Source organism: Vulpes lagopus, chromosome 4 (assembly GCF_018345385.1).
Source record: "Vulpes lagopus strain Blue_001 chromosome 4, ASM1834538v1, whole genome shotgun sequence".
NCBI classification, from domain to species: domain Eukaryota; kingdom Metazoa; phylum Chordata; class Mammalia; order Carnivora; family Canidae; genus Vulpes; species Vulpes lagopus.
In genome coordinates, this window is record NC_054827.1 from 6,057,546 (window position 1) to 6,084,158 (window position 26,613).

Sequence of the window (26,613 nt, forward strand, 5' to 3'; positions counted from 1 at the left end):
CCCTATTTCAGAGTGCATAAAAATGCTTTTTTATTTTCTACAGGTTTGCATTAGATTCAGCTAGACATTCAAGAAACTTTTAAATGTTGTTTTTTTTCAACGTAGAAAAATTTAGAAAAGGAATCTAGAGCTTTAATCACCCTTATATATAATAATAATATATATGTGTAGCTTATTTATATATATATTCCTTTGCAGATATTCTCTAGATTTTTTAGTCTTCTTGCCATGTAAAATATTTTTCCAGTGTGGTAAACTCTTTCTATACTTTAAGGTACCATTTACTTTCCAAAAAATTTATGAAATTTAAGGGAGAAAAAATAACAAAACGTTTAAATTTGTAAAAAAACTTATATTAGCAAAGGAGTGGTTATGCGATCTAAGTTCAGTAGACTTTCTGTTGAGTATGTATCTTCGTATTAAATTATATTAAACTCTGTTATTTTATAGTCTATAAAAACTAAAATTTTCCTCGATTATGAATTATTTCAGTGGTTTTTTTTTTTCACTTTAAAAATGCCTGCCAGGGGATCCCTGGGTGGCTCAGCGGTTTGGCGCCTGCCTTTGGCCCAGGGCGTGGTCCTGGTGTGCCAGGATCGGGTCCCGCATCGGGCTCCCTGCATGGAGCCTGCTTCTCCTTCTGCCTGTGTCTCTGCTTCTCTCTCTCTCTCTCTGTGTCTCTCATTGATGACTAGGTTAAAATCTTTTAAAAAATAATGCATGCCAATCAGAAGAAAGTGATATTTTTCCTTACAACATTCAAAGAGTAAATTTGTTAGAAAATTTTGAACGAGACTAATGAAAAATCAAGGCTATGCTGGATTCTTCTTATTTCTGCCAAAATGATGAAGTTCTTTTGGAGTATGTCATTGATATAAAAAAAATAGAGGATATTTGCATTTAAGGATCTATAGTTTCAGTTTCATTTTGGTTTTTATTATACTTCCAGAATAAAATAATAACTACTAATAGTTAATTGCTTTATATATATCTAGCATGGTATCTCACATATGATAATCAGAAAAGATACATTTTTGGGGTGCCTGGGTGGCTTAATCAGTGAAGCGCCTGTCTTTGGCTTAGAATATGATCCCAGGCTCCTGGGGTGCAGTCCCACTAGGGCTTCCTGCTCAGTGGGAGGAGTCTGCTTCTCCCTCTCCTTCTGCCCCCCCCCCCAGCTTGTGCTCTCTCTCTCTCAAATAAATAAGTAAAATTTAAAGTCTTAAAAAAAAAAGATGTGTTTTGCATTCTTAAGGTTGACAAATGACACTTTTTTGAACATCTTTGTATTTAGTTGGGATTAGAGGCATTGTGGTTGAATAAAATCTAGGTCAGCACAGAGAATGTTCAGCAACAATGGTGATTCCAATTCTGTGCTAAGATAATTGTGTATATGTTATATATTATTACACAAATACTTAAAAAATGTAGTACATATGTCAACTTGACTATATACATTGTGGTTTGTTTATTAATAACATAAATTTCCCTCAGTAGTTGTGACTTCTGTGTGCTGCATTCCTAGGGACATGTGGAAACTATCTTTGACTGCAAATTCAAACCTGATGATCCCAATCTTTTAGCGACAGCTTCATTTGATGGCACTATAAAAGTCTGGGACATAAACACATTAACAGCAGTGTACACCTCCCCGGGGAACGAAGGGGTCATTTACTCCCTTTCATGGGCTCCAGGTAAGAAGTATTTTATTAAAATCAAGAATATAATTAAATGACTTTCCCAACTTTTATTTTCATGTGATTTATATTCTTCTCATATTGCCACCTTGCTCCAGATGACTATAGAGCCAACCCATATATTGGCTCAGTTTTTGTGGGATTTTCAAATAAACTGCCCCTTGCACAAGGCACTTTGATTTCTGGGCCTTTCTATATGACATAATCATATAGAAAAACCACAATCAGGGGACCCCTGGGTGGCGCAGCGGTTTGGCGCCTGCCTTTGGCCCAGGGCGCGATCCTGGAGACCCGGGATCGAATCCCACATCGGGCTCCCGGTGCATGGAGCCTGCTTCTCCCTCTGCCTATGTCTCTGCCTCTCTCTCTCTCTCTCTCTGTATGACTATCATAAATAAATAAAAAAATTAAAAAAAAAACCACAATCAATAGAGATGATCCTGACCCATCTAATTTTAGCTGCATTTGAATAGCTATGCCTTTAGAGGTATAAAACATTTTATGTGACAAAAGTTTTCCTTAAAATCTTCATGTGTGGGTGGAGGGGAATGGGTGACGGGCACTGAGGGGGACACTTGACGGGATGAGCACTGGGTGTTTTTCTGTATGTTGGTAAATTGAACACCAATAAAAATTAATTTATCAAAAAAAATAAAAATAAAATCTTCATGTGAATCAAATACATGAAAATAAAGAAATAATAAAACAAATTATCATACATATCTTTCCCTGATCCATCTGTTTGTAAATATGAATGATTATACATAAATCACAGTTCAATTTCCACCATGTAATTGTATATAAATTCCACCTCTGTAATATTGAAGAACTTTTATGCCAGATAGGGTCTTTTGTTTGATCTCTGAAAAAATAAGGGCTATTTTTATACCTTCCCATACATAAAGAAAAGAAAAGATGTCCTTGAAACCTATCTCTGACATTTTTTTCAAAATATTATTTCCCTATATCATTTTGCACCCCCAAATGAATTTTTCATTTTATAAAGTATATAGAATACTTTTCTTATTTGTCCTATTGGTAACATATTAATTTAAAACTCACATATAACCACAATATAGCTCATTTTTTAGAATATCTTCTCATACACAGGGAGTTTTAGCCATGAATTTTTGGGCTGTCTGGTTTTAGATGTCTTCAGAGATTCTGGGAATCTCTCGGATTTTATGCTAAAAGTTTTAGCATATATATATATATATATGCTAAAACTTTGTGTGTGTGTGTGTGTGTATACATATATGCCTCTATCTGTCAAAGATTATCATAGGACTTAGATTTTCAGAAAGATCTGTGATACAAAAAAGGCTGAGAATGTACTGCTGTTTTATTTATCCCTCAAATTGCATGACGGAAAAAAGATCCAGAAAAAAGGTTTACTTCCAACTCTTCATGATGGTAATCATTCCTTTAAGCAAAACATCCTTAGTGCCATATGGACACAAGGCTGATTGAAAACATAGAGTTACTTCACCAGTTAAGAAGGAAGGCAAAAAACTAATTAGGTCTCTGCCTAAGAAGGTCTACTGCCTTCTTCATAGTCATCCCTGTTTTCCGTGGGATTACTAACGTTTATTAAAGAGGGTTGGGGGTCCGAGAGGTTGAATAACCAATCAAAGACGACGTGCATAGTGACTGGTGGTGGAGTCAGGTCTGAACGGCTATTAATTTGATCTTCCAGCCTGGGCTGCCAGGCAGTGGCCTCCACTCCTGTGCAGCAGGGTCCTGGCCAGCAGGGCAGTGACACAGCGCTAGGGCAGCTCCTAGGTAGACAGTCTTCCTCCTAGAAGATGTTACATAAGTCTCCAACCTAAAACTTAAAAGGAAGTTGCAACCGTAAAAACCGTTGTTCTAATTCATCACACATAAGCCCCCATGTTACTTAAAGCATCATTTCACTCTCTACATGGAGACTCGTCCTCAGGAAAGTAAAGATGTTAGAAAATGGCCATTCTTTAATTTTTTGAAAATTAAAAAAGTAGTAATGAATCACTACTTTTAGTTAATATGGTTAAAATATAAAAGATTAATGAAGGTTGATAAGGATGGAAGTAGGGTTGAGGCTGGAGGATTGCATAACTTGTGTGATTTTAGAGTAGCTCCCACAAGAAAAGAAAAGTATAAATTAATTTGGAAACTCCTCCTTAATAATTTGAGGACCCAAAAAGGGGATCAGAGTGAAAATACTAGAAATATGGTAAGGACTTATGTTTTTAGCTATATAATCATTTATCACAAAGTATTTCCACCATGTGTTAACTCCTAACTAGCATGGGACCACTGTTCCTTTCTTTTAATGGAGAAAGCCTCTTCTTTGACTGCCTTGCAAAAAAAAATATTTTTGCAAAAAATATTTAAATACTAGATAATCTACTAACTTAGCAGCAGTTTGATTTTCACAGATTTTTTATTTCTTAAAAACAAAGAACATTCTTTATGTTTTTGGTTTAAAAAAATCTGAATTTTTTCATGTGTTTTGCTTACAGAAATGCTTTCCCAACCAAAAAGAAAAAAACTTACTAGATGTAATGTAAAGCAAAATGTAAATACTGACTGGAAAGGAGATAGTATTGAGGAATTATTGAAAATTTTGGTATTTATGATTGTGATAGGTTGGTCATGTTAATGAATGTGTCTTTTAGACATCTGTACTGAGGTATTTATTGATGAAATGATAGAATGTCAGAGATATGCTCCAAAGAGACCCAGGAGGGACAAAACAAGACTGACCATATTTTGAGAATTGTTGAAGCTGTGCGGTAGATTCTTCATACCATTCTCTTTCTATTTGCATACATTTGATAATTTTCATTGCAAAAGAAAACTTAAAAAGAATTACTTTGCAAATTGCAAGTCTTACATTTTCAAAAATTACGTTTTGAAAAGAATTATATCAGGGGATCCCTGGGTGGCTCAGCGGTTTAGCGCCTGCCTTTGGCCCAGGGCACGATCCTGGAGTCCCGGCATCGAGTCCCACGTCAGGCTCCTGGCATGGAGCCTGCTTCTTCCTCCTCCTGTGTCTCTGCCTCTCTCTCTCTCTCTCTCTCTATATATATATATATCATAAATAAATAAATAAATAAATAAATAAATAAATAAATAAATCTTAAAAAAAAAAAGAATTATATCTGTGGCAAACATTCCACATAATGTCTAACAAATTGTTTCCCAAGGTGATTTAAATTGTATTGCTGGAGCAACTTCCCGAAATGGTGCTTTTATTTGGGATGTTAAAAGGGGCAAAATGGTGCAACGATTCAATGAGGTAAGGTATATTTATTGCTACCTGAGTAGTACAATGTCTTATGCCACCTCATTTTTGTAAATGCTTTTCTGTCTTAATTTAATAATCACCAGGTCTACATTATGTTCTATCGCTGGAAAAAAAAAATCCAAGTGAACATATACATGTTAAAATGAACTCTGAAAAATGTAGTTGGGTCTAAGATATAAGAATTCACCTAAAGTTGCATTAGAGATTCAAAGGAATTCTGAATCATCCTCCACAAAATTATCTGGGCAAATATTCAATATTTGTAAAAAGACTAAACTCAGGACAAGTTCCAAATTACAGACTAAATTCTGTTAACAATTAGCTTTTAACATAGCGAGAATCATCTAATGTCTTGAACCTGATTCTTCGCCTGTAAGATGGTGAAGTTGGATTCTAGAATTTCCTGGATTTCTGTCCTCCTCTCGAATTCTGTTATTCCAGGACAAGCACTAATACCTCCCCCCTTCCTGCTCCTAGCGTCACAGATTGTACTTACTTCTGCCTGGAGTGAAACTGTCATCCCCTCTTTTACAGAGTCCCACTAATATTTGGACACCACATGTGATCTCATGATAATATGTTGCATGTGAATCAAGGGAAATAGGAAAGGACCTCTCACTCTTTTGAAATTTCATTCATATCCAATGATTACTGTTGAAGTTTATTGAATATATAACTTATTTGAAAATGCCTTATATTTGAAACTTTGAAAGACTTATACAAAAGCCTGATCTTCCTCTGAGGATCAAGCAGCTGTGATCTTTTAGGGGACACTACAGCACTGTGGCAGATGCAGAGCATTAGGGGACCTTTACAACCACCAGTAAACAGTGTTGCTTCTCAGAGGAAGCGTTGACAAAGGACTGTATACAGTTACATCCCTCCTTTTCTCTACAGAACAGTAAATTCAGCAGTACCCCCACCCTGCTCTTTGCCCTCCCATCAAGGACAGCACTTGCCCCATAATAGTCATGTAAAAAGCAAAGAAGAAATGAATCTGAGAAAGAAACTTTTGACCTAAAATCAAAGATGCTGTCCTGAGGCATCACATCTACCCCGTGGCCTCTGTGACCTCAATATCTGCCCATCAGCACTGCACCCTGGCATCAGGGGTGTCTCACACCCATGCCTGTCTTCCCAGCATTCGGGAGCTTAGTTGAGGCTGATACAGAAGTGCTTAAACCTAGGATAATAGATGTCGGGCAGTGCTAGCTTGAGTTAACTGAATTACGGATGTCTCACAGAAGGAAATGCAGGAATCTGAGAAGCCCTAGGTGCCCTTTTCCTGGGGTAAAACTGATGGATGGGGGGCCTCCACTCCTTCAGTTACATGAGTATAGAGACTGCCTCCACTTTATACCAGTCTTTATATAGCTACCTACCTTCACCCCCGCAAAGAGGAAAAAACAGCAACTGGAGACCACTTTAGTAAGGTCACCCTAAAACTCAAGATAAAATGTCAATTTAGTCTCTCCTTAGCAGCAGCCACAATTAAACTACTATATAAAGTTAAATAAAAGCTGGAAATAGATTGATCGCAACCTTTACTCACCATGTCCCAGTTGACGAAAGACATTCCCATGTATAATATATTCCTTGTGGTTTTACAAATCCTCATCATACTGGTCGTAACTATCCCTTCCCCTTCCCCAGCCCGAGAATGCAGAGGAACAGGTCAGTATAGAGTGATTTGTTACAGGGAAAACCTTAACTATTTCTCCTTTGTTTTTATAAAAATAAAACTTTGAAATTTAGAAGAACGACCAGTAATAACGATTGCTTGCATTATTTCGTACACTGTAGCTGTGGTGGCACTAGGTCAGGAAGCCGGTAGATCCCTGTCTTCGTCTCCACACTGGCACTTCTGGAAAAGGCACTAAGCAGAGCTTTAATCAATAGATGGCTATTTAATCAATAGGAGGCAGGTTCTGGCTCTCTACTAGCATCTCCAAAAACAGAAATAGGGCCACTTAATTGATTTCTTAACACAGGGTTTTATTTTTTAAGCGTGATAGCTTTCTACATTTTTAAAGTATATATTCAGCTTTCTGCTGTTGACAATAATACCTCTGTCAGCATGTAGAGTAAGTTCCTAACAGAAAAGCAATACTAGAAGAAGTAAATAAATAAGAGAAAAAAGGGGTGAATTATTTTTTATTGATAGGTATTTTGCATTTTTTGAAGCATGGAAAAAATGGAATATTCTGCGTTGCCTGGAGTCATAAAGATTCCAAAAGAATAGCCACCTGCAGTGGTGATGGTTTCTGGTAAGTACTATGTATGAAGTTGTACTGCTTGTAAAAGATACATTAGATAATACCAGTTGTGTCCTGTTAGCATATACATCAAAGTAGTCAATGAGGTTCCACTTGTACAGCTTCTACCGACTGTCATAGATACAGGTAAGCCCATATGGGCGTGTGCCATACTGCTCTATCAGTAATAAATAAGTGTGCAGTGATACTTAAAATAAATAAACCAGTAATGTCTTTCTAAACAAAATACTACCCGAGGTATAAGTAAAACACTGTGTGTGAATTGCCTCAAAGAAACTTTAAGAACTTTTCACTGAGTCTAAATTATCCTCACCACACTTTGGGGGGAGTGTTATTTCAGTTTTACAGGTGATTCAGGAGATACCAAGTGCTCTAGAAACTTGTTTACGGATTAAGCATCTGCCTTTGGCTCAGGTCATGATCTCAGGGTCCTGGGATCGAGCCCCACCATCGGGCTCCCTGCTTGGTTGCCCAGTGGGGAGTCAGCTTCTCCCTCTGCCCCTCTTCCCCACTTGTGCTCTCTATGTCTCTCTCACATAAATAAATCTTTTTTTAGAAAAGTAAACTTGTTCACCTTTTGTAGATGCTATTATTAAAAAAGTATGAGAAGCCTTTATAAGAAGGGATAAATAATGACTGTGGGAAAATGCCTTTTTTTGGAAGGTGACTAACATCTCTGACCTGGTGTTTCAGAAACAAGTGCTTTCTTAATTCTGTTAAGTACCAGGCAAAAGTAGGTTTCCAAGGAATATATGTAAGGGAAAGAATTGTCTTTGAGTTAAACAAATATTTTTATCAAGATGATGCTATTGTGTAGCTATAGGTATGGCCATCTTTCACAGGGGGTATAGACATGCGTAGTTGTTGAGAATATAGTAAAGATGGTCTCCTGTTAGGTTTTGCAATACCCGGCCCAATTTTCTCATCCTCACATTTTAATTTCAATGAAAAAGATAGTTGTTATGGAAACCAGAGATCTTCACAGGAAGTTGAAATTTTCGGAAATAGCCATATTAGTGATTTTTTTCCTGAAAAGAAATTTATTAATAGATAAATACCAAAATACAAAAGATGTATCTCAGAGTTTTTTGTTAATGCGATACCCCATTAGCTTTACCATGTACTTTGAGGACCCCACTGATTTGATAAATACCACAGGTGATGACTAAACATTTATAAGCATAGGTCACTACCACTCCCCAGTAGCCTCAAAAGTTTTCATCAGCCTAATATTTTAGAGGGTCTTTTCTAAAGACTTAAAACCCTCTAACGCATTAATTTATACACAGCTTCATCTTTTTTTTAATGGAATCAATAGTCCTTGTGTTATGGAAATGGTATAGTCGGGTATTAGAGTTTCTTTAATTTTGTAGCTAAAATAGATTCTTTTGGGGAGAAAGGTTCCTCCAAATGTCTAGTTTTATCACTTAGAATATGCCACAACAATGTTACAACTTACATGTCTTGGACTTGGTGTAATAGTATGTGCAACCAGCACCTATAAATGAATTGTTTGAAATATAAATTTTTTTTTATGATAGTCACACAGAGAGAGAGAGAGAGAGGCAGAGACATAGGCAGAGGGAGAAGCAGGCTCCATGCACCGGGAGCCCAATGTGGGATTCGATCCCGGGTCTCCAGGATCGCGCCCTGGGCCGAAGGCAGGCGCTAAACCGCTGCGCCACCCAGGGATCCCTGAAATATAAATTTTGAACTGCAAAATTTTGAAGCTGAAAATTGAATGCATATTAGTTATATCATTGTTTTAAAATATATGTATTAAACTATGTTTTTCCTCAACTAAAAGTATTCTGTTAGAAATAGTTTCTAAATCAAAATTTATCACATTCAAATTAATTTAAGTGGATGGCCATAATTAGTACTATCTGATGTAAATATACTTAACTTATAGTTGGTAATATCATTTACTCAGTACTTTTAAATGTTCCCTGTGCTTTGAAGATAAGGTCTCTATCCTAAAATATTTATGTTCCAATTATTCAGTTCTGGCTTTGTTTTTATGAATAATGTGTTTAGAATGTTGTTTTTTCTATTAACATACTATACTTAATTTCAGTATTATTCGAACAATTGATGGTAAAGTGCTACACAAATACAAACATCCAGCTGCTGTGTTCGGTTGTGATTGGAGCCAAAACAATAAGTAAGAATTTTTTTCCCCAAGATAAATAATAACTTCTGAGATTTTAAATAAGCGTGAAATTTAACGTTATTCCCAGAGGTAATGCTCATCACTCTCTTTAGGTAATGTTCTTGCTGTCTAGCCTTGTAATTGATTGTTCATGTTAGCTGATGCTTTAGGAAGAAACATAGAACTAACTAATAAAAAATGGAAATTAAGTCCAATCTGCATGTGGCTTCTACCGTGGAAGTGCACAGTAGAAGCCTTTCCCTAAACCCTTTTAGGAATCTCTCCAGTTGTCCACCACGACTTTCTATTGCTGCCTAATAATGCTAATGCCTTGGGAATGGATGATTTCCTAAAATATAGAACTTATGTGCATAGTTTTGAAAGGTCATCCTTGCTTTCGAGCCTAGTATTTACCATGTAAAAATCAGCTCAGATTTAAAAATTAATCCAAGTCAAACCCTCACTGAAATTGATCCTTTAAGTCACTGCACTTCCAAGAATCTTACATTTCAAACCTCTCTGTATGCTATATAAATTATACTTTAAAAATTCAGACTTTCTTGAGATATTGTGAAAATAACGAGAAATGATGCTTTTCTGTCTTGCAAGTGGAAAATATACATACTAAAATATTAAAACCTTATGATATTTGTATTCTGAGTCAAATCACATACAAAAGGATGTCTTTCAGTAAATAGAGAACTTATAACACAGAGGTTTTATGCAAAGTGAGCTCATGCCCAGCTCCTCCTTGCCGGATTCCCCATCTCAGTGGCCTGATAATGTTCACAACAGAGCTGCTGAAGCCAAAATCCTTGGCCTCTTTTATACCTTATCATCCCCCCAATTTCTGTTTCCAGTCGGCTATCAGTTCCTGTGATATCATCTATCTAATTATTCTTTTCCAACCACTCCCCTCCCCTGCCATAAACCAGTAATACTTTGCTTTTGGACTTTGTCAGAAGATTTCTAAATCGATTCTAGGATTCACATTCTTTGTCACTACTTCCTTATCTCCCACCTGACCTTCTCTATGTTGAAGTCAGAGAATTTAACAACAACATCTGAGTGTACTATTCCATTGCTTACAGTGATTGTAGGATAAAATGCAAAATCTTAGGAGCCCAACAGGGAAGTCCCTCTGCAAAGTACATCTATATGGAACATATCTTGCTGTGACAAAGGCCTCATAGGAATAACCCACAGCCAACATCATACTCAGTGGTGAAAATCTTAGAACTTTTCCTGTAAGGTCAGGAACAAGACAAGGATGTCCACTCTCACCACTTTTATTCAGCATGTTACTGGAAGTCCTGGCTACAGCAGGGACAGCATAATGAAATAAAAGGCATCCAGATCAGCAAGGAAGAAGTAAAACCCTCACTATATGCAAATGACATGATCCTCTATATAGAAAATCCTAAGGACTCCACCAAAAAGCTACTAGAACTGATAATTCAGTAAAGTTGCAGGATACAGAATCATGGTACAGAAATCTTGCACTTCTATACATTGATAATTAAGCTTCAGAAAGTGAAATTAAGAAAACAGTCCCATGTATAATTCCACCAAAAACAATAAAATGTCTAGTAATAAAATTAACCAAAGAGGTGAAAGACCTGTACTCTTAAAACTATAAAATTCTAATGCAAGAAAATTGAACATAAAGAAATGGAAAGGCATTCCATGCTCATGGGTTGGAAGAAGAAATATAGTTAAAATGATTGGGTGGTGAGATGTGGTGTGTATATATAAATACAATGGAATATTCAACATGGATGGAGCTAGAGAGTATAATGCTAAGCAAAATAGCAAAATGCTATTTTGCTAAAAGAGAGGGAGCAAGGCAAACCAAGAAACAAACTTAGCTATAAAGAACAAACTGATGGTTACCAGGGAGGAGACAGAGGAAATATAGGATGGATATTGGAAGAGTACATAAATATTGACCATATGAATAATAATAAATACATATAATCTTAAAAACCATAATTTTAGTTAGAAATTGGCTGTTCACCCTCTAAAATGTTATCTCCTTGAGATCAGCAACTGAGTTATCTATTTTTAGCAGTATATTCTTAGCAAAACACTGTGCTGCTAACCCTCATTGTGCCTAGAGCAAAGTAGATGTTTAAAAAATATTTCTTCAATACACAAATAGATAGAAGTCATCTTGTATCTGACCAACAGAACAGTTCCGCATTATTATTTTTCTGTTTTATGGGTTAAGCATTTGATGAGTTGAAATAAAAACTAGACATTAATTTGTTTTGTTGTTTTTTAAAAAAAGTCTTTATAGTTAACTTTTATGCTTACTACCAAGTGTACCTAATAAATTTCATTTTTATTTTTAAAAGCCTTTTAAAAATATTTTAATAGCAGTATCCATTATTTTATGTAGCCCTTTAGGAGATACGTGAAAAATATTTTGAACTTGTAAACATTTATTCATAATATATCTCTGAGGGGGTCTAGCTCAGGGGTAGAGCATTTGCATAATATATCTCTGAATTTATAATTTGGATAGCTGTACATACATTCCTTGAATGTTTATAATTTGTTAAGATTTTTTATCATGTATCCATATACACGTATGCAAAAACATACTCGTGTACATGTAAATATTTGTAATATGCAAAGAATGTTTTCCCACATGTAGAAACTGGCCCATTTATCAGTGGGACTTAGATGTAATATGCACATTTACAGATTGGCAGGCCAGGTTGCAAACCGGTGTATTTATGCATGTGGCTTTAAATAAATGCAAGTACTACAACCCACATGGCAGAAATCAACAATTAGAAGTTTGAGGAAGGTTGTGATAACAGTTGTATCCAAAGTGTAATTTCTGTTTAGAGCATGGAGCCTCTTTGTATGGTTGTTAACGATCCTCAGGGACACTGTTGTCCCATGATTCCCACAGGCCTACCCTACTCCTCCCAAGTCCATTTGGAACAGTATTCCACATATGACCACTTGGGTTGTAGATGGATATACAGATGGATATACGTGGTTGCCTAATTTACTCTCACTTTCTTGAGTATAACAAACAAAGATCATTAAAAGATCATAGCCATGCATATTTACAGAAGATTCTTGATTGGAACATAAAGTGTCTCAAACTGGTGCAGCCATCAAGGACAATGGGGAAACCAGGACTGTGACTTTCTGTCGGATGGGACAACCCTGGTCTGTGGGCAGACGTTCCAGCATCCTTCAGGGGAAGCACTGTTATTTGTATTCATGCCACAGAAAAAATTTACCAGTGGTCAGGGCATGTAGTGATTAATAATTTGCTTACCAGTGAGGAAGCAGATCTCAGTTACTCACCATTGGAGACCCTTGTTAAGACCTACAGTATGAAATATAAAGATGTGAGAAATATTCAAGAAGATTTGAATCTGGACATTTTAAAAAAAGAACTTATAGAAATAGGAATTCCATGATCTCTGATCTAAGATTAAAAACTCAACTGATTAAAAGAGAAGATAAAAAAACTTTGCACTAGGGCAGTTTCTGAGAATAATGGTTTTTACCTGTTTTAGGTGTAACTTCATTAAGGAAGCAAAAAATTCTAGTTTTAGAAATTAGAACTGGGTATGTTTTAAAATTATCAGTAACAAATATCATTTTTTTTCATGTTTTACTGTGCCATTGACGATATTTCAGAGACATGATAGCTACTGGCTGTGAAGATAAAAATGTTCGTGTCTATTATGTAGCCACCAGCTCTGATCAACCACTGAAAGTATTTAGTGGGCACACTGCAAAAGTGTTCCATGTTAAATGGTCTCCTCTGAGCGAGGGCATACTTTGCAGTGGTTCTGATGATGGGTATGTATTTTTTGGATTCTAATTATTTAGTCCTTAAAATCATAAGCTTATAATCTTCTAGAAATTCATATATTTATACAATCCAACTTAGGGATGGAAATATTTTAAGTATGTACATAACAAAGATGTGCAGGCAATTAACAGTTACCTAATTGCACTTAACCATAGTAAATTAAATCTTGCCATGCTTATATTATCATCTTATTCGTGATTTCTATTTCCTTGTTTTGCTTACTATGGATGCTTATTTCTATCTTATTAGCAACAGAGTTAAAAGAAACAAAAATTTCAAAAGGATCGGTTTGGAAAGGGGAAAAAAAACCTGAAATGAACAAATCTCTGTAAAATATAGAGAAGAGTTTATTTTTAGTAATGTCCTGATATTTAATATGGAAAACAGTCCTACTCTCTTTTCATTAAGAATAGGAAACAAGATGATCATATTTTAGCATGAAGAGAATTTATTTAGAAATGAGAGTGATTTAACCTTTTTTTTTTTTTCTGGTTTTGTGAAAAAGTTCCTGAAATCTTGTCTATATTTTATATTCAAACAGGATAGATTTTGCATAGTACAGTTTGGTCCGTATTTGAATATGAGATAAATTTAGATAAGAAAAATCTTACTTTATGCAGATAGAAATCATAGTATACAGTAGCCAGAAGTGTAATATTGAATAATTGACTGTTTTCATCTTGAAACTTTGGTATCCATCCAAATTTCCTAAGAAAAGCAATGGTCAGATTTCTGTGGGTTATCACTGGAAATGATACAGTAAGGTTATCACGTCCAAGTGAATGAGTTGACTTCTGAGATTGTTCTCTGTTAACATGGACTTCAGTATCTGAATTCTGTTGCTACATGAAAAAAAAAAGTATGATATTCAGCCGTTGTCTAAGAAATATTTATCAAAAAGATAGTAAACATTTTACTTAATTATGAGGATGAAACTTGAAAATCTTTTGTAAATTCTGTTTATTGGTCCCTTAATATGACTATATAGGTAATAACATGCTGCCTAGCCCCTTTAAGTATGCTTATGTACAATGGGATATATAAAGCTTTTCTTATGTTTGACTATAAAATATAATTACAATGTTAGCCTGATGTTTGTCTAATCTAAATTGTCATAAAGCAAGAACACCTGTTCTAGTGAGCGCCACTTATAACATTAAAGTATTTTGATACATGTCACTTTAACATTATGAAAGTATGATATCAACCAAAATAACTTCAAGGCTAACAGGAATTAGCACAAAATTAGGTTGTGATATGCCTGGATATATTGTCCTGTGCTGCGTAAGGGAAAAGAAAAAGAAGGAAATCTTTATAGAAGGCATAAATAAATATGCCTTAAAGAAATTAAATATATATATATGTAATGTATCTCCTTTATAATATAACCTTTGAAGTATTAATATTTTGGCATTGTAAGATTGATATAAATCTGCAACTAAAAATTATTATGAATTGTTCAGGCGAAGTTGGCATTTGGAGGCCTTAAATTGATTTTGAGTTCAAATATTATTTCAGTAACATTTGTACTTTGTACAATTGATAGATTCAAGTAATATCATGAAACCAGTTATATTTAAGTTTTGTACTTGATTTTAGAGTGATTTTACACCTACTAACCAACTTATTTTATTGACCAAAACATGAAGGAATGATTTACCCTTTGATAAGAACATAAAAATGAATTGATTATTCAAATAATACCCATCATAATGCATGCTATGTTTTCATGATTTACAAATAATGTGTATCATTAAATTATTTTATCCCTATTATTAGTAATTTCTTAGCCTTCTCTATTTCACTTTAAGAAAGAACCTTTTAAGTAAATAAATTGTGAAATAATAGATTTATTATCAGTTGTAAAGGACCAGTTAAAGTAGGGGGAAAATCTATTGAAATAGGCTAGCTCTGGCCTAGTTAATTGTTCATTTTCATCTGCTATAAAGAAAAGAATTGTAACGTATCATGAATCTTAAAATGCCCTTTGGATGTACTGAGAAATCATTGTTGTGCGCCACTAAGAATGTGTCCATACTTTAGACAAATTATAACCTGAATGGTATTTTATACATAATATACATAATATTCTGTTTTCAGTTCTGTTCGAATCTGGGATTACACTCAAGATGCTTGCATAAACATTCTTAGTGGCCACACTGCACCTGTGAGGGGATTAATGTGGAATACTGAGATTCCATATCTCCTCGTGTCTGGCAGCTGGGACTACACTATAAAAGTATGGGACACTCGAGAAGGAACTTGTTTGGATACTGTTTATGATCATGGTGCAGATGTATATGGTAAAGTGTTTTTCACGCATTTTTAAATTTTACTGTATTAATGAAGTTTATAATTTCTAAGAAATACAATATTTTTAAAGAAACCTTACAGTGTTTCATTTTAAAATAACATTTTTCTTATTAGAAAGTGTGTGCTTGTTTATTATTGAAATATCAGAATATACAGATGATAACCCAAAATGTCGACCAACTATTGTGTTTCTGTGTGTACACACACACGTACGCATGCAGACGCACATGGCTTGGATTTTTCTCCCGCCCTTTATCATCACTCAGAAGGAAGTTGTAAAACAGGAAATCCGTGATAAAGTAGATGTAACTTATCTACCCATTACTGTATCTCTACTGTTGTATAGTTAGGACAACGTTTTGCTTTTTTATGTGAAACTAAGTCTTTAAATACGATTGAGCTGGGTATGGAAATCCGATTTCTTGTCTTCTGCATGTCGCTTTCATATGTTGACCCAAATCTTGATGGGCACAAGTAGGTGAATTAAGAATGCAAAAACGGTTCAGGAGAAAGTGACCCTAGTCTAGCCACTTGTGTCCATATACTTTACCTCAGTGGCCTTTCAGTTGAGGCAGAGGGGGCTGAGTGTGGGAGAGAATCCTGTTGCTGGATGTCCTAAACTGGAAAGTCCCAACTCTCTTCTTATAATTAGAACCTCTGTCCATCCACCATTACCTCACAGATTACCATGTACTCCACGGGTGCGACAGCCTGCTCACTGCTGACCCAACTGTAATGTAATTTCAACATTTTCACCCAGGACCATTCGCTAATCATTATTCAATTTTGTGTTCATATTTATAGAATATGCTAAGTAATATATTCTTATGTCATTTTCAGCCAAAATGAAAATGCCGTTTTAAAACTCTTCCTTATAACTTCAATTCTGTAGAAGTGTTACGAGGTACATGTAGATAAATAATATTTTTTGGTGTTTACTTTAGTTAAAATAGGTTTGTTTTTTCCATCAGGTTTAACATGCCATCCCAGCCGCCCCTTCACTATGGCCTCCTGCTCCCGTGATTCTACAGTGAGACTCTGGTCATTAACACCTCTAATCACTCCTTTACAAATAAATATTCTGGCAGACAGATCTTGGGAAGAAATTATCGGGAACACTGGTATTGAAAATGTGCATGTATTAGATTTTATTTTTAAATAGTATCTTATAAGCAATCCTTTCTCACTGAATTATGTCTGTTCTTTAGATCATGCCATAGAACAAGGCACGCCTCCTCTGTTGTGTGGTAAAGTATCAAGAGATATTAAACACGAAATAGAGAAACTAACTGGTAATCCTCGAGCAAAAAAACTAAGATGGTTTTCAGAATGTTTATCAGTGAGTATTTATTATAGGAATTAAATATGAACATTTTCCCTGTAATCAAAAATGAGTCATTACAACCATTGTCATTATCACTTATTTACATGTATCACCCCAACTCAGCGGGTCCCTCTGAACATAGTTGGTGCAGAGTAAGAAAGCAAATGGAAACCGGAAACAATAAATGAAATATAGTTATTATTTCGTTAATCTTTCAACTTAGATATGCCTCATCATATTTTTGAAGATGCAAAATTCTGGGGGTTTTTAAATTCATTTATTATATCTTTGGTTATTCTGTATCAACCTTTTTAGCCTCCAGGTGGCAGTGACAATTTATGGAATTTAGTTGCTGTGATAAGAGGGCAGGACGACAGCTTGCTTCCTCAAAACTACTGTAAAGGAATAATGCATTTGAAACATCTGATTAAATTTAGAACGGTAAGTCAAGTATGCAGGTATCCTGCCCCAAGCAGAATTATTTTTGCCTTTTCGTTGTTAAAATATAAACATTATTCTGAAAGATTTCTATAATTAGAGTTAGTAGACTGAAGTAAGTGAACGCTGAGGAGATAAGTCATCAGTAAAAACCAATTATGAGTCTGAATTATTATTTTTTTTGAGAGTCTGAATTATTTGAGACTAGTTAAGGCAGTCACGGTTTCCATACGTTGAATCTCGTGAAATTTTTCAAAGGTCACTTGGAACTACTTGAAATGCTTTACCCTATTACCAAATAACCGTGACATTTGGACCACTCTGATTTTAGTCTCAGAGGCCTGAAAGACTGTATTCTGGGATATGTTTTATTAAAACTGGCTGTATTAGAGCTCTTATTAAATTCCATTACAAAATCACCAGTTACCTTATACCTGGAGTGATACCCCGTACCAACAAACCAGAGCTGGGATGAGAAAGAGGAAATAGCACTTATATTTGTAATAAAATATCCATGCTTAACGTGACTGTGAGAGCACGAGAACTGTGCTAGAGGTGTGGATTTGAAGGTCCCACAAAACAGTTATTTTCATAAAGGAGTATTTTCTGTAGTCACAACCCTACCTAACGACTACAGGTCTTCCCTCCTGACAGAACAGGAGCCAATTAGAGTGAGCCTATCATTTTTTTTTGAGCCTGTCATTTTTAATGTTTATTCCAGACTTTTACATTTTTTTCCAGTACTTACATATCACTTTATCACTCATGACCTTTTAGCCTCTGGACTATAACCACAACACCTGGTGAGTTTTAAGGACAGTGGGATTTAGCCTCTTTCTGCCCACACCCGACGCAACTAGTCTTTACCCCGCACCCACACCAGAATATTATAGTGGAGGAAGTATCATATTTCATAGAGAAAAAATACTGATTTTTTTAAATATTTAATTTCCAGTGCTACATGCTTTTAAAATATGTGCCCCTGTTATGCTTTTATAATCATTTGTTATCACCAGCTCTTGTATAACAAAATTTAGGAAATGTTATTTTCTGTTTAACCAGTCTGAAGCCCAAGAATTGACAACAGTCAAGATGTCTAAATTTGGTGGTGGAATTGGTGTCCCCACCAAAGAGGAGAGGCTGAGGGAAGCTGCTGACATACATTTGAGATTAGGACAAATTCAGAGATACTGTGAACTGATGGTTGGACTTGGAGAGGTAAAGTGCAAACATCAACAACTTCTACAAAGTAGTCTTAAGTATTGGTGAAATGCTAAATGTGAAGTTTATCTTTTTCCAGCTTTATATGCTTCTCTGCCCATCTGCTGGCAGGTGTCTACCTGAGGGCACTGCTTATCAAAGTGAGACCCCCTCGGCGGCAGCATCCGCGTTCCTTGGGAACGTGCTAGACGTGCATTTCCCCTAGACCTAAAGAATCAGAGACCCTGGGGATGTAGCCCGACGATCTGTGCTTTTGTAAGCCCTTCACAGTATTCACATGCTTGGTAAAGTTTGAGAACCACTGCCCGGTAGGATCTTTGATACCCCAAAGATATCCGTGTTGGCTGATTAGCTCACAGTGGGCTCCCCTTGTGTCGTAACTGAACCCCACACTGTCCAGAAGAAGGGTCTTCCCTGAGGATTAGCTGGTGAAAGATGCGTGTGAGGCACATCTTGATTGTGTAGAGGACTCATTCAACAAAACAGAGTTCTCAAAAAGGTCAAGATGAGTCTATCCTATTAAAATTCAGGGTAGTGGTTCTTCTGGAAAGTGGGTGGCAAATAAATTAGAACAAAAGGGAGAAAGGGCTTCTGGTTTTTGATCTGGGTGCTGGTTTAGTTGAATGTATTCAGTTTGTGCAAATTTATGAAGCTTTTCATTTTTCTGCACAGCCATGTTCAAGAAAAATTCTCCCACTCCAAAAAAAAAAAAAAATCGAATGGCATGGTCTCATTGCCTAGTTGATCATTTGGAAAAACTCTAGGTTAGCTAACTTTATAATTACAAAGCATGTCATTAAGTGTACTAATAAATAATATAAAATAAACAATAAAATTACATTAAAATATTTCAAAATTAAATTTAACTCACCTTTTTATTCCCCCACACACTAAAAACAAATAATGAATTACTGCTTGACTAAGATAAAATGTCATTTAAAATGTTATTGAAAAGGAAGAGCTACCTGGGTGACTCAGTCAGTGGAGGGTATGACTCTTGACTTTGGCTCATGATCTCAGGGTCGTGGGATCGAGCCCTGTGTCTGGTTCTGTGCTGAGCATGAAGCCTGTGTCAGGTTCTCTCTCTCCCTCTGCCCCCCACACGTCCCCTTGCCCTTGTGCATGCTTTCTCTTTGTAAGAGAAAAAAAGAAAATTTCTTTTTCTAAAGAAATTAAAAAAAAAATTTAAAGGCATTGCAAACTATAAAGTGTTTAGGGGCGGTATGAAAACTTGACTTTTGAAGAAATAGAAATTTTGTCTTAAAAGTGACCCATTTAACAGGGCGCTCTTAGAATATATATCAAAAGTCAAAGAGAAAAAGAATAAATGAATTTTGGCAGAGCTCTAATTCTTCATCTTCCTGAGTTTTCTATCTGGGTGTATATATTTTCAAGCTATGTTTAATTAAAGAAACTTTAATAAGGTATCTACTTAAATGGAGCTTAAGAATTTTGTTGTGCAGTTTTGTCAATGTTCTTAATGATGCAAAAAACTATGCTTAAAATCCTTGAGAAATCAGAATGTCCTTGTAATTGTTCACGGTCACCTCCTTCTGTAGTTTCTGTTTCTCTGAGATTAATACTATGAGGTTAGGGAAAAATTTTATCTTTTCACCTACAAAACATGTTTTTATAGAAAAATCTTGATTTCAAAGTTAATATGCATTTTAGCTTCTTTCTTCCATTTGCCTCTACTATAATAAAAACAAGATTTCCTAGGAGCATATTTATTACTTTTTTCAAAAAAGGTGACATGACTACAAATAGCAAAGCATTAAAAATGACCTATTTTGTACACCCAAAAGTAATATTACACTGTATGTTAACTAACTGGAATTTAAATAAAAACTAAAAAAAAAAAAAAGTTACGTATTTAAAATTTAACCTATCATTTTCAGGCTAATTACCAATTTTTCTAGCCTTAATTGCAGTAGAATTCTCCTGTTGGGGAGAGACATCATATGAAGTTTAGATTGGTGTTGTGATGTTTCAGAATATTGTACCTTCACTTCCCTTCTAGACTTTTGAGTTTAGTGAAGTCTGTATTTCCATGTAATTGTCATTCTTGCCTTTACTGAACAATGATCTTCTTTATTTTTAAAAAAAGATTTTATTTATTTATTCACAAGAGACACAGAGAGAGAGAGAGAGAGGCAGAGACACAGGCAGAGGGAGAAGCAGGCTCCCTGAAGGAAGCCCCATGTGGGACCCCGGTGTCACGCCCTGGGCCAAAAGCAGCGCTAAACCACTGAGTCACCCGGGCTGCCCAATGATTTTCTTTAATAACAGTCTAATTTTTAAAGTATGAAGACCTAAAAAAAAAATAGGAATACCTGTATTATCAACTATAAAGGAAGAAGTGACAATAAATATATAATTTATCAAAAATAAGGAAAGAATAAAATAGAAATAAATGCCATATTTGTTAAACAGAAGTGACAGTGCAATAAAAATTTCAGTATGTATTATTTTGAACGTAGTATGTAGATTGCTGTAGAACAAATTACTATGGTGTTGTGTCAGAAGATGAAGTAATATATTTTTCAAACTATGTATTTTAGTTACTACTCCTCCCCTCCCCTCACTCTGCCCCCTGACCTCTTGGTTTAGGATTTTACCTGTTAAATAATACAATTTACATATCTTACTTTACTTTAAAATGTGGTAATATTTATAGTCCATGGAATGCATCCATCAGATAGGATATGAAAAGATTTCTGGAAATCCAAACAGTCTAAAAATACACTAAAAACTTGTATTCTAAATGTGTGTTTATTAAAAAAAAAAAACTCCATTAAGATTTAGCACAATCAAAATAGATATGTATAGAGGCCTTCAGGGCTCAGTCACTTAAGAGTCTGGCTTGGGCTCAGGTCATGATCCCGGGGTCCTGGAATCCAGCCCCGCATCGGGCTCCCTGCTCAGCCGAGAGTCTTGCTTGTCTCTTCCTCTTCCTTTGTGCTCTCTCTCACTCTCACTCTCAAATAAATAAATGCAATCTTAAAAAAAAGACATGTTCTTGCCTTTCTATCTCTCTGTTCTAGTGGGACAAAGCCTTATCACTTGCACCAGGGGTGTCTGTGAAATACTGGAAGAAGTTAATGCAGAGGTAAGCAGAGAGTCTGTGTCCAAATAGACATTTTAAAATATGTTAAAATAGAATCAGTATATAAATATGTTGGTAGCTTTTGAGATTTTTTTTTACTCTTATGCTGTCTTTAAAAATAGCTGAATTTTATGTCTGCTAACAGAATAAATTAAATGAGTCAGTTACAAGTCATTTTGGTGCTGTTGCATTTGACCTGACATCCGATAAAGACAGTGCAAGGCAGATTTTTCCCATGTCAGTAGAACAACTGACAGATCAGTAAACATACTGGTTAATATATTAACGGTTAACCATAATTACGTAATTATATTATATATATATAATATATAATATATATAACATAACCATATATAACCATATATATTATATATAACCATACATTATATATAATTATATAATATATATAATATATATAATATAACCAATATATTGCTATTAAAATATAACTGGTAATATTTTCCTGAAGGCGACCAAAAGTTCACAGAATATTATTCTAAAAATAATCTCAGAAATTCCCTTGGGACACTAATCCGTGCCACCTCCTCCCCGTGAATGCAGATGACAAAGAAGACTGTTGCTGAGAACGGTTAGTTTCTTAGGGCTGCTGTAACCAAGTACCCTGAACTGGTCGGCTTAGGACAGCAGATGATTGCTCCCTCCAGCTCTGGAGGCTAGAAGGCCAATCTCAGGTTGCCGGAAGGATTGGCCCTACAGAAGGCTCTGATAAAGCATCAGTTCCATGCTTTTCCTCCAGCTTCTGGTGGCTGCTGGCAGTCCTTGGTGCTCACGAACTCATGGATGCATCACTCCGATACCCGCCCTGTGTATGTCTGTGCCCAGATTTCTCTCTTTCTTGGAGGACACCAGTCATAATAGATTGAGGGTCTACCCTAAACTGACTACACTGGCTAAGACTGTATTTCCAAATAAGGTTACATTTGCAGATACCATGGCCTCCTACTTCAGTATATCTTTTGGGAGGACACATTTCACCTCACACCATATGACTGTTTTCTGTTCATTCATTTCTATTCAGTGAATATTTATTTAGTTATTGCTCACTATGTGCTAATCACTGTGCTAAGCCTGTAGAGTACTATTTAATGAGTGATTGCCTTGCTTCTGGCATTAAAAAGTTGTGATTTTTCTTTCATGGGACATGATTTAGAAGCAACTTCCACTGCAACTCACATGTATAAATACAGATCTGTCAGAGGCTAAGCATGAAATGCAAAGGGATTAACGAACATACTTGCCATGAGAAAGTAGACTGCTCTCTAGCACCTGCTTTCCCAGTGATAAGTTCATCAGCGGGCTGGCCGCAGCCCCATGCTGCAGGCTCCCCATCCTAAGTCCTAAGAATCCCAAGTAATTCTTAAGTTCCTATACCCTCACTGCACCGTGGTGAATGTTACCCTCCCACTGAAACTTTAATAAAGTCAAGGTAGCAGATGCTGTTTATTTCACAAAACAATTTTGTTTCAACCTTAGTGAAAGCTATTTAATTTATTTTGGGGAACCAACACCTGATTTTCTCTGCTCATTTCTTCACATTGTGGCCAGAAAATGGTCTCCCCACAACTCCTAAGTTTGTGTTGTATAGATCCAGCCATATAGAGACACTGACTGGTGGTGTCCCAGCCCTAGTTCCTAGGAAGGGGATATTATTCCTGTAACAAGGAAACCAGGGCCACGTGGTTAAAAACATAGTTGTTGGGGAGAACACCAGTGACCCTCTGAATTGGAACTGGGCAAACAGACACTGTCTACTGCACCTACCCAGACATTGGCAATTGAAACATAGTTTACCGCAAATGCCAGCAGAAGTTAAGTAGACCAGATTAGTTTTCAACAAAACTGTAAGAGTTGAATTAATTTGGTTGGTCATTGGAAAACTTCCTGGGACTTTAGGAAAACAGAAGCACAGACAGGATACAGAGAGAGGCAGACACACCTATACCCTTCATAACCTCTGAGATCGGGATCCTGTCTTCCCCTCACATAGCAGAAGCATTATTTTTTTAAACTACCTTGCTTGGGATCCCTGGGTGGCACAGCGGTTTGGCGCCTGCCTTTGGCCCAGGGTGCGATCCTGGAGACCCGCGATCGAATCCCACGTCAGGCTCCCGGTGCATGGAGCCTGCTTCTCCCTCTGCCTGTGTCTCTGCCTCTCTCTCTCTCTCTCTCTCTGTATGACTATCATAAATAAATAATAAAAAAAAATAAAATAAAAATAAACTACCTTGCTTGGGGCACTCAGATTTCTGTAGTTTATTATCAATATTTATACTCTTAAATTGTCTTTTTGAATGATTTTAAGCTACTTAAATATTTAGAAGCTCTCCATTCATTGTTGTGCTCACTAAAACATTTAAAAATCTCCTGTCTTTAATGAAGCAGACACCCATGTACTTAATTAATCCAACTGAAATTAGATATTCCATCACACATACCTAATTTACAACTTATTTTCAAAAAATATATTGCTTGTTTTAATAGATAAGCTACGTTCACTTTAAGACCTAACATGTTCAGTGCATTTTAAAAATATGAAAATATGTAGTGTTCTAAGAGAAGGCAAGTATCTGTGGTATTTTATTACAGAAAACTTTTGTCTTTCGTATCTGATTTGACTATAAAATCTGAGGCTTTTAGAAAAGCGATATGCGAAAGGGCTTTATGAAGTCTACCCCATATTTTGAATATTAATGTTTTAGATATTTCAGATATTTAAGGACATCTCAGCCCCGCCTAGAACTTTGAAATTAATATATTATAAAAGAAATTGTTCTTACTTTACTAGGAGAGCGGATCAGCTAATCCAGGAAGACAAGGACGATGTCATTCCATACTGCATCGCCATTGGTGATGTGAAAAAGTTAGTCGATTTCTTTATGTCAAGAGGTCAGCTTAAAGAAGCTCTGCTTGTGGCACAGGTACAACTGCATGATTACACGCGCAGCATACCCTGGTGGGTGGGCATGTGGAAGGAAGACTGTTGACCCCTCATGTGCGCCTTCTGTGATCAAGAGTCACAGATGGGCTGGCTTCTGCCCACCTCCTGACCTGCTGTGTCCACACTGCAGTCACACCATCTGGTCACACCGAGTGTACTTTAGACACACAGGCATCCCTGAACTCTGAACTTTTGTCTGCTGATGAATGTCATATATGGCCAAACAGCTTTTTCTAGTAACCATGAACTTGTTACAAATGGAGTTCACTTTTTTTTTTTTTCAAATTCTAAGGGTATCTCCAAATTGTATAAATTTCAGACATGATTTGAGTAAGCAGTTGATCCTTGAACAACACAGGGATCAGGGGTACTGAACCCCCACCCAGTCAGAAATCCCAGTGTAACTTTTGACTCTCCCAGAACTTACCCATTAATAGCCTCCTGTTGACCAGAAGCTTTACCGACAACGTTGTCAATTGTACACTGTATTATTAAGATAAAGTAAACTAGAGGAAAGAAATGTTATTAAGAAAATCATAAGGAAGAAAAAATACGTTTACAGAATTGTATTTATTGAAAAAAATCTGCATGTAAGTGGACCCGTAGTGTTCAAGGGTCAAGTGTACTTTGATCAAAATAATATTCTAAAATTGGTCAGCTATCAACAATTAGCTAAAATTAATTAAAGATTGCATTAAATTCCAGGCTGCTTGTGAGGGAAACATGCAGACATTACATGTTTCTACACCTAAAGAATCTTCGTATTCTGATGATACCTACAAGGAAGACTTTAATGAGTGAGCATTTTATTCTCTGTGTGGGGTCATAGTCTAATGGTTGGCTCCCCTGTAGGAGGCTTTGGGAGACATGCAGTTCATCTTTCTTTGCGTAGGGGGCTTGGCTGTCTCACCGTATTTCCCACCGTAGCCCCACTCTGTAGGTGAACAGGACAGTGTCTGGCACGTAGATGCAGCCCACACACGTTTTGTGGGGCTTCCAGGGAAGCAGAATGCATTTCAGGAGAGAGATGGCAAATAAAGCACCTAAATACTTAAAAACTGATCAAACCTGTTTAGGGAGGAAGGGCAGTGAAAGTAGGTGGGCTGTTTATTAACATTTCACTGTAAAGTCAGTGTAGATAATGTCACCCCGACACTGTTCATAATCAAGACCCCAGAATTAATGGTGGGAATAAAATTTAGGCTACTTAAATCCAGATACATATGTTTTTAAAAGAAACAGACGTTAGAACTCTTCAGCCTTTTGACCTTTTTAAAATCTAATAATCTGCTTTCCCACGTCATATCCATTGGCTTCTCTTATTGCTCTAGTAAATTGGATATTTAAACTTTTAGGATGCTTCTCAAGTAAAAAAAAAAAAAAGGAGTCATAATATATTAAGCAAATAATGTGTTGGGACCAACATGCTCCTTCCTGGTTCTTTGCTGCTATTCTCTGCCATTTTAAACTTGATATGGTAAAGATCATATCTTGTGTCACCACTTACGTTTTGAAAAGTTTCAGCTCAACCTATAGCTCTTCTAAGGTTGACTGCCCTGTAGCTGAATTATAATGATTTGATGTAGGACAGTACATTTTGAGAATTAGGCTTTTCTTCTGACATTGACGGTGGGGGAGAAGCCCATTGATTGGTTTCCTGATTGATTGATTGATGATTGATTGATTTTTACCAAAAATCAGGCTTTATACTTGAATCAGAGATATCAAATGAAATCCTATTGGATCATTTGGCCAACTTGTTATAAAAGAGCATTAGTCCACTTTATGATGGAATCCTTGTGTTCCTGGAGGACGTACACTCTGTTTTCTAGACTCCTCCACAAAGTCAGTGAAGAATTGTCAGAATGGTATTTCCAGGACGGTCGTGCAGTGCTGGCTGCCTGCTGCCAGCTGGCTGTCGATAACACTGAGGTACGTTTCACATTGGTTCATGTGGATGAAAAACCCTTCAGATGTGTCATGGTGTTCGA

The 26,613-nt window shown here is 36.2% G+C and overlaps 1 protein-coding gene across 2 annotated transcripts in view; it reads left to right on the plus strand.

The window, feature by feature from the left end:
* Positions 1 to 26,613, plus strand: part of WDR17 (WD repeat domain 17) — a 105,684-nt gene that overhangs the window by 62,828 nt on the left and 16,243 nt on the right. Inside the window, exons 8-21 of one of the 2 annotated variants that reach the window (XM_041752736.1) lie at positions 1,526 to 1,694; positions 4,886 to 4,977; positions 7,171 to 7,253; positions 9,340 to 9,426; positions 13,084 to 13,248; positions 15,362 to 15,564; positions 16,546 to 16,695; positions 16,783 to 16,913; positions 17,214 to 17,339; positions 18,399 to 18,554; positions 21,602 to 21,666; positions 24,470 to 24,602; positions 25,328 to 25,419; positions 26,434 to 26,554. In XM_041752736.1, the coding sequence (XP_041608670.1) occupies positions 1,526 to 1,694; positions 4,886 to 4,977; positions 7,171 to 7,253; positions 9,340 to 9,426; positions 13,084 to 13,248; positions 15,362 to 15,564; positions 16,546 to 16,695; positions 16,783 to 16,913; positions 17,214 to 17,339; positions 18,399 to 18,554; positions 21,602 to 21,666; positions 24,470 to 24,602; positions 25,328 to 25,419; positions 26,434 to 26,554 (1,773 nt within the window). The remainder of the gene's footprint in view (positions 1 to 1,525; positions 1,695 to 4,885; positions 4,978 to 7,170; positions 7,254 to 9,339; positions 9,427 to 13,083; positions 13,249 to 15,361; positions 15,565 to 16,545; positions 16,696 to 16,782; positions 16,914 to 17,213; positions 17,340 to 18,398; positions 18,555 to 21,601; positions 21,667 to 24,469; positions 24,603 to 25,327; positions 25,420 to 26,433; positions 26,555 to 26,613) is intronic. The other variant, XM_041752735.1, reaches the window with a different exon arrangement.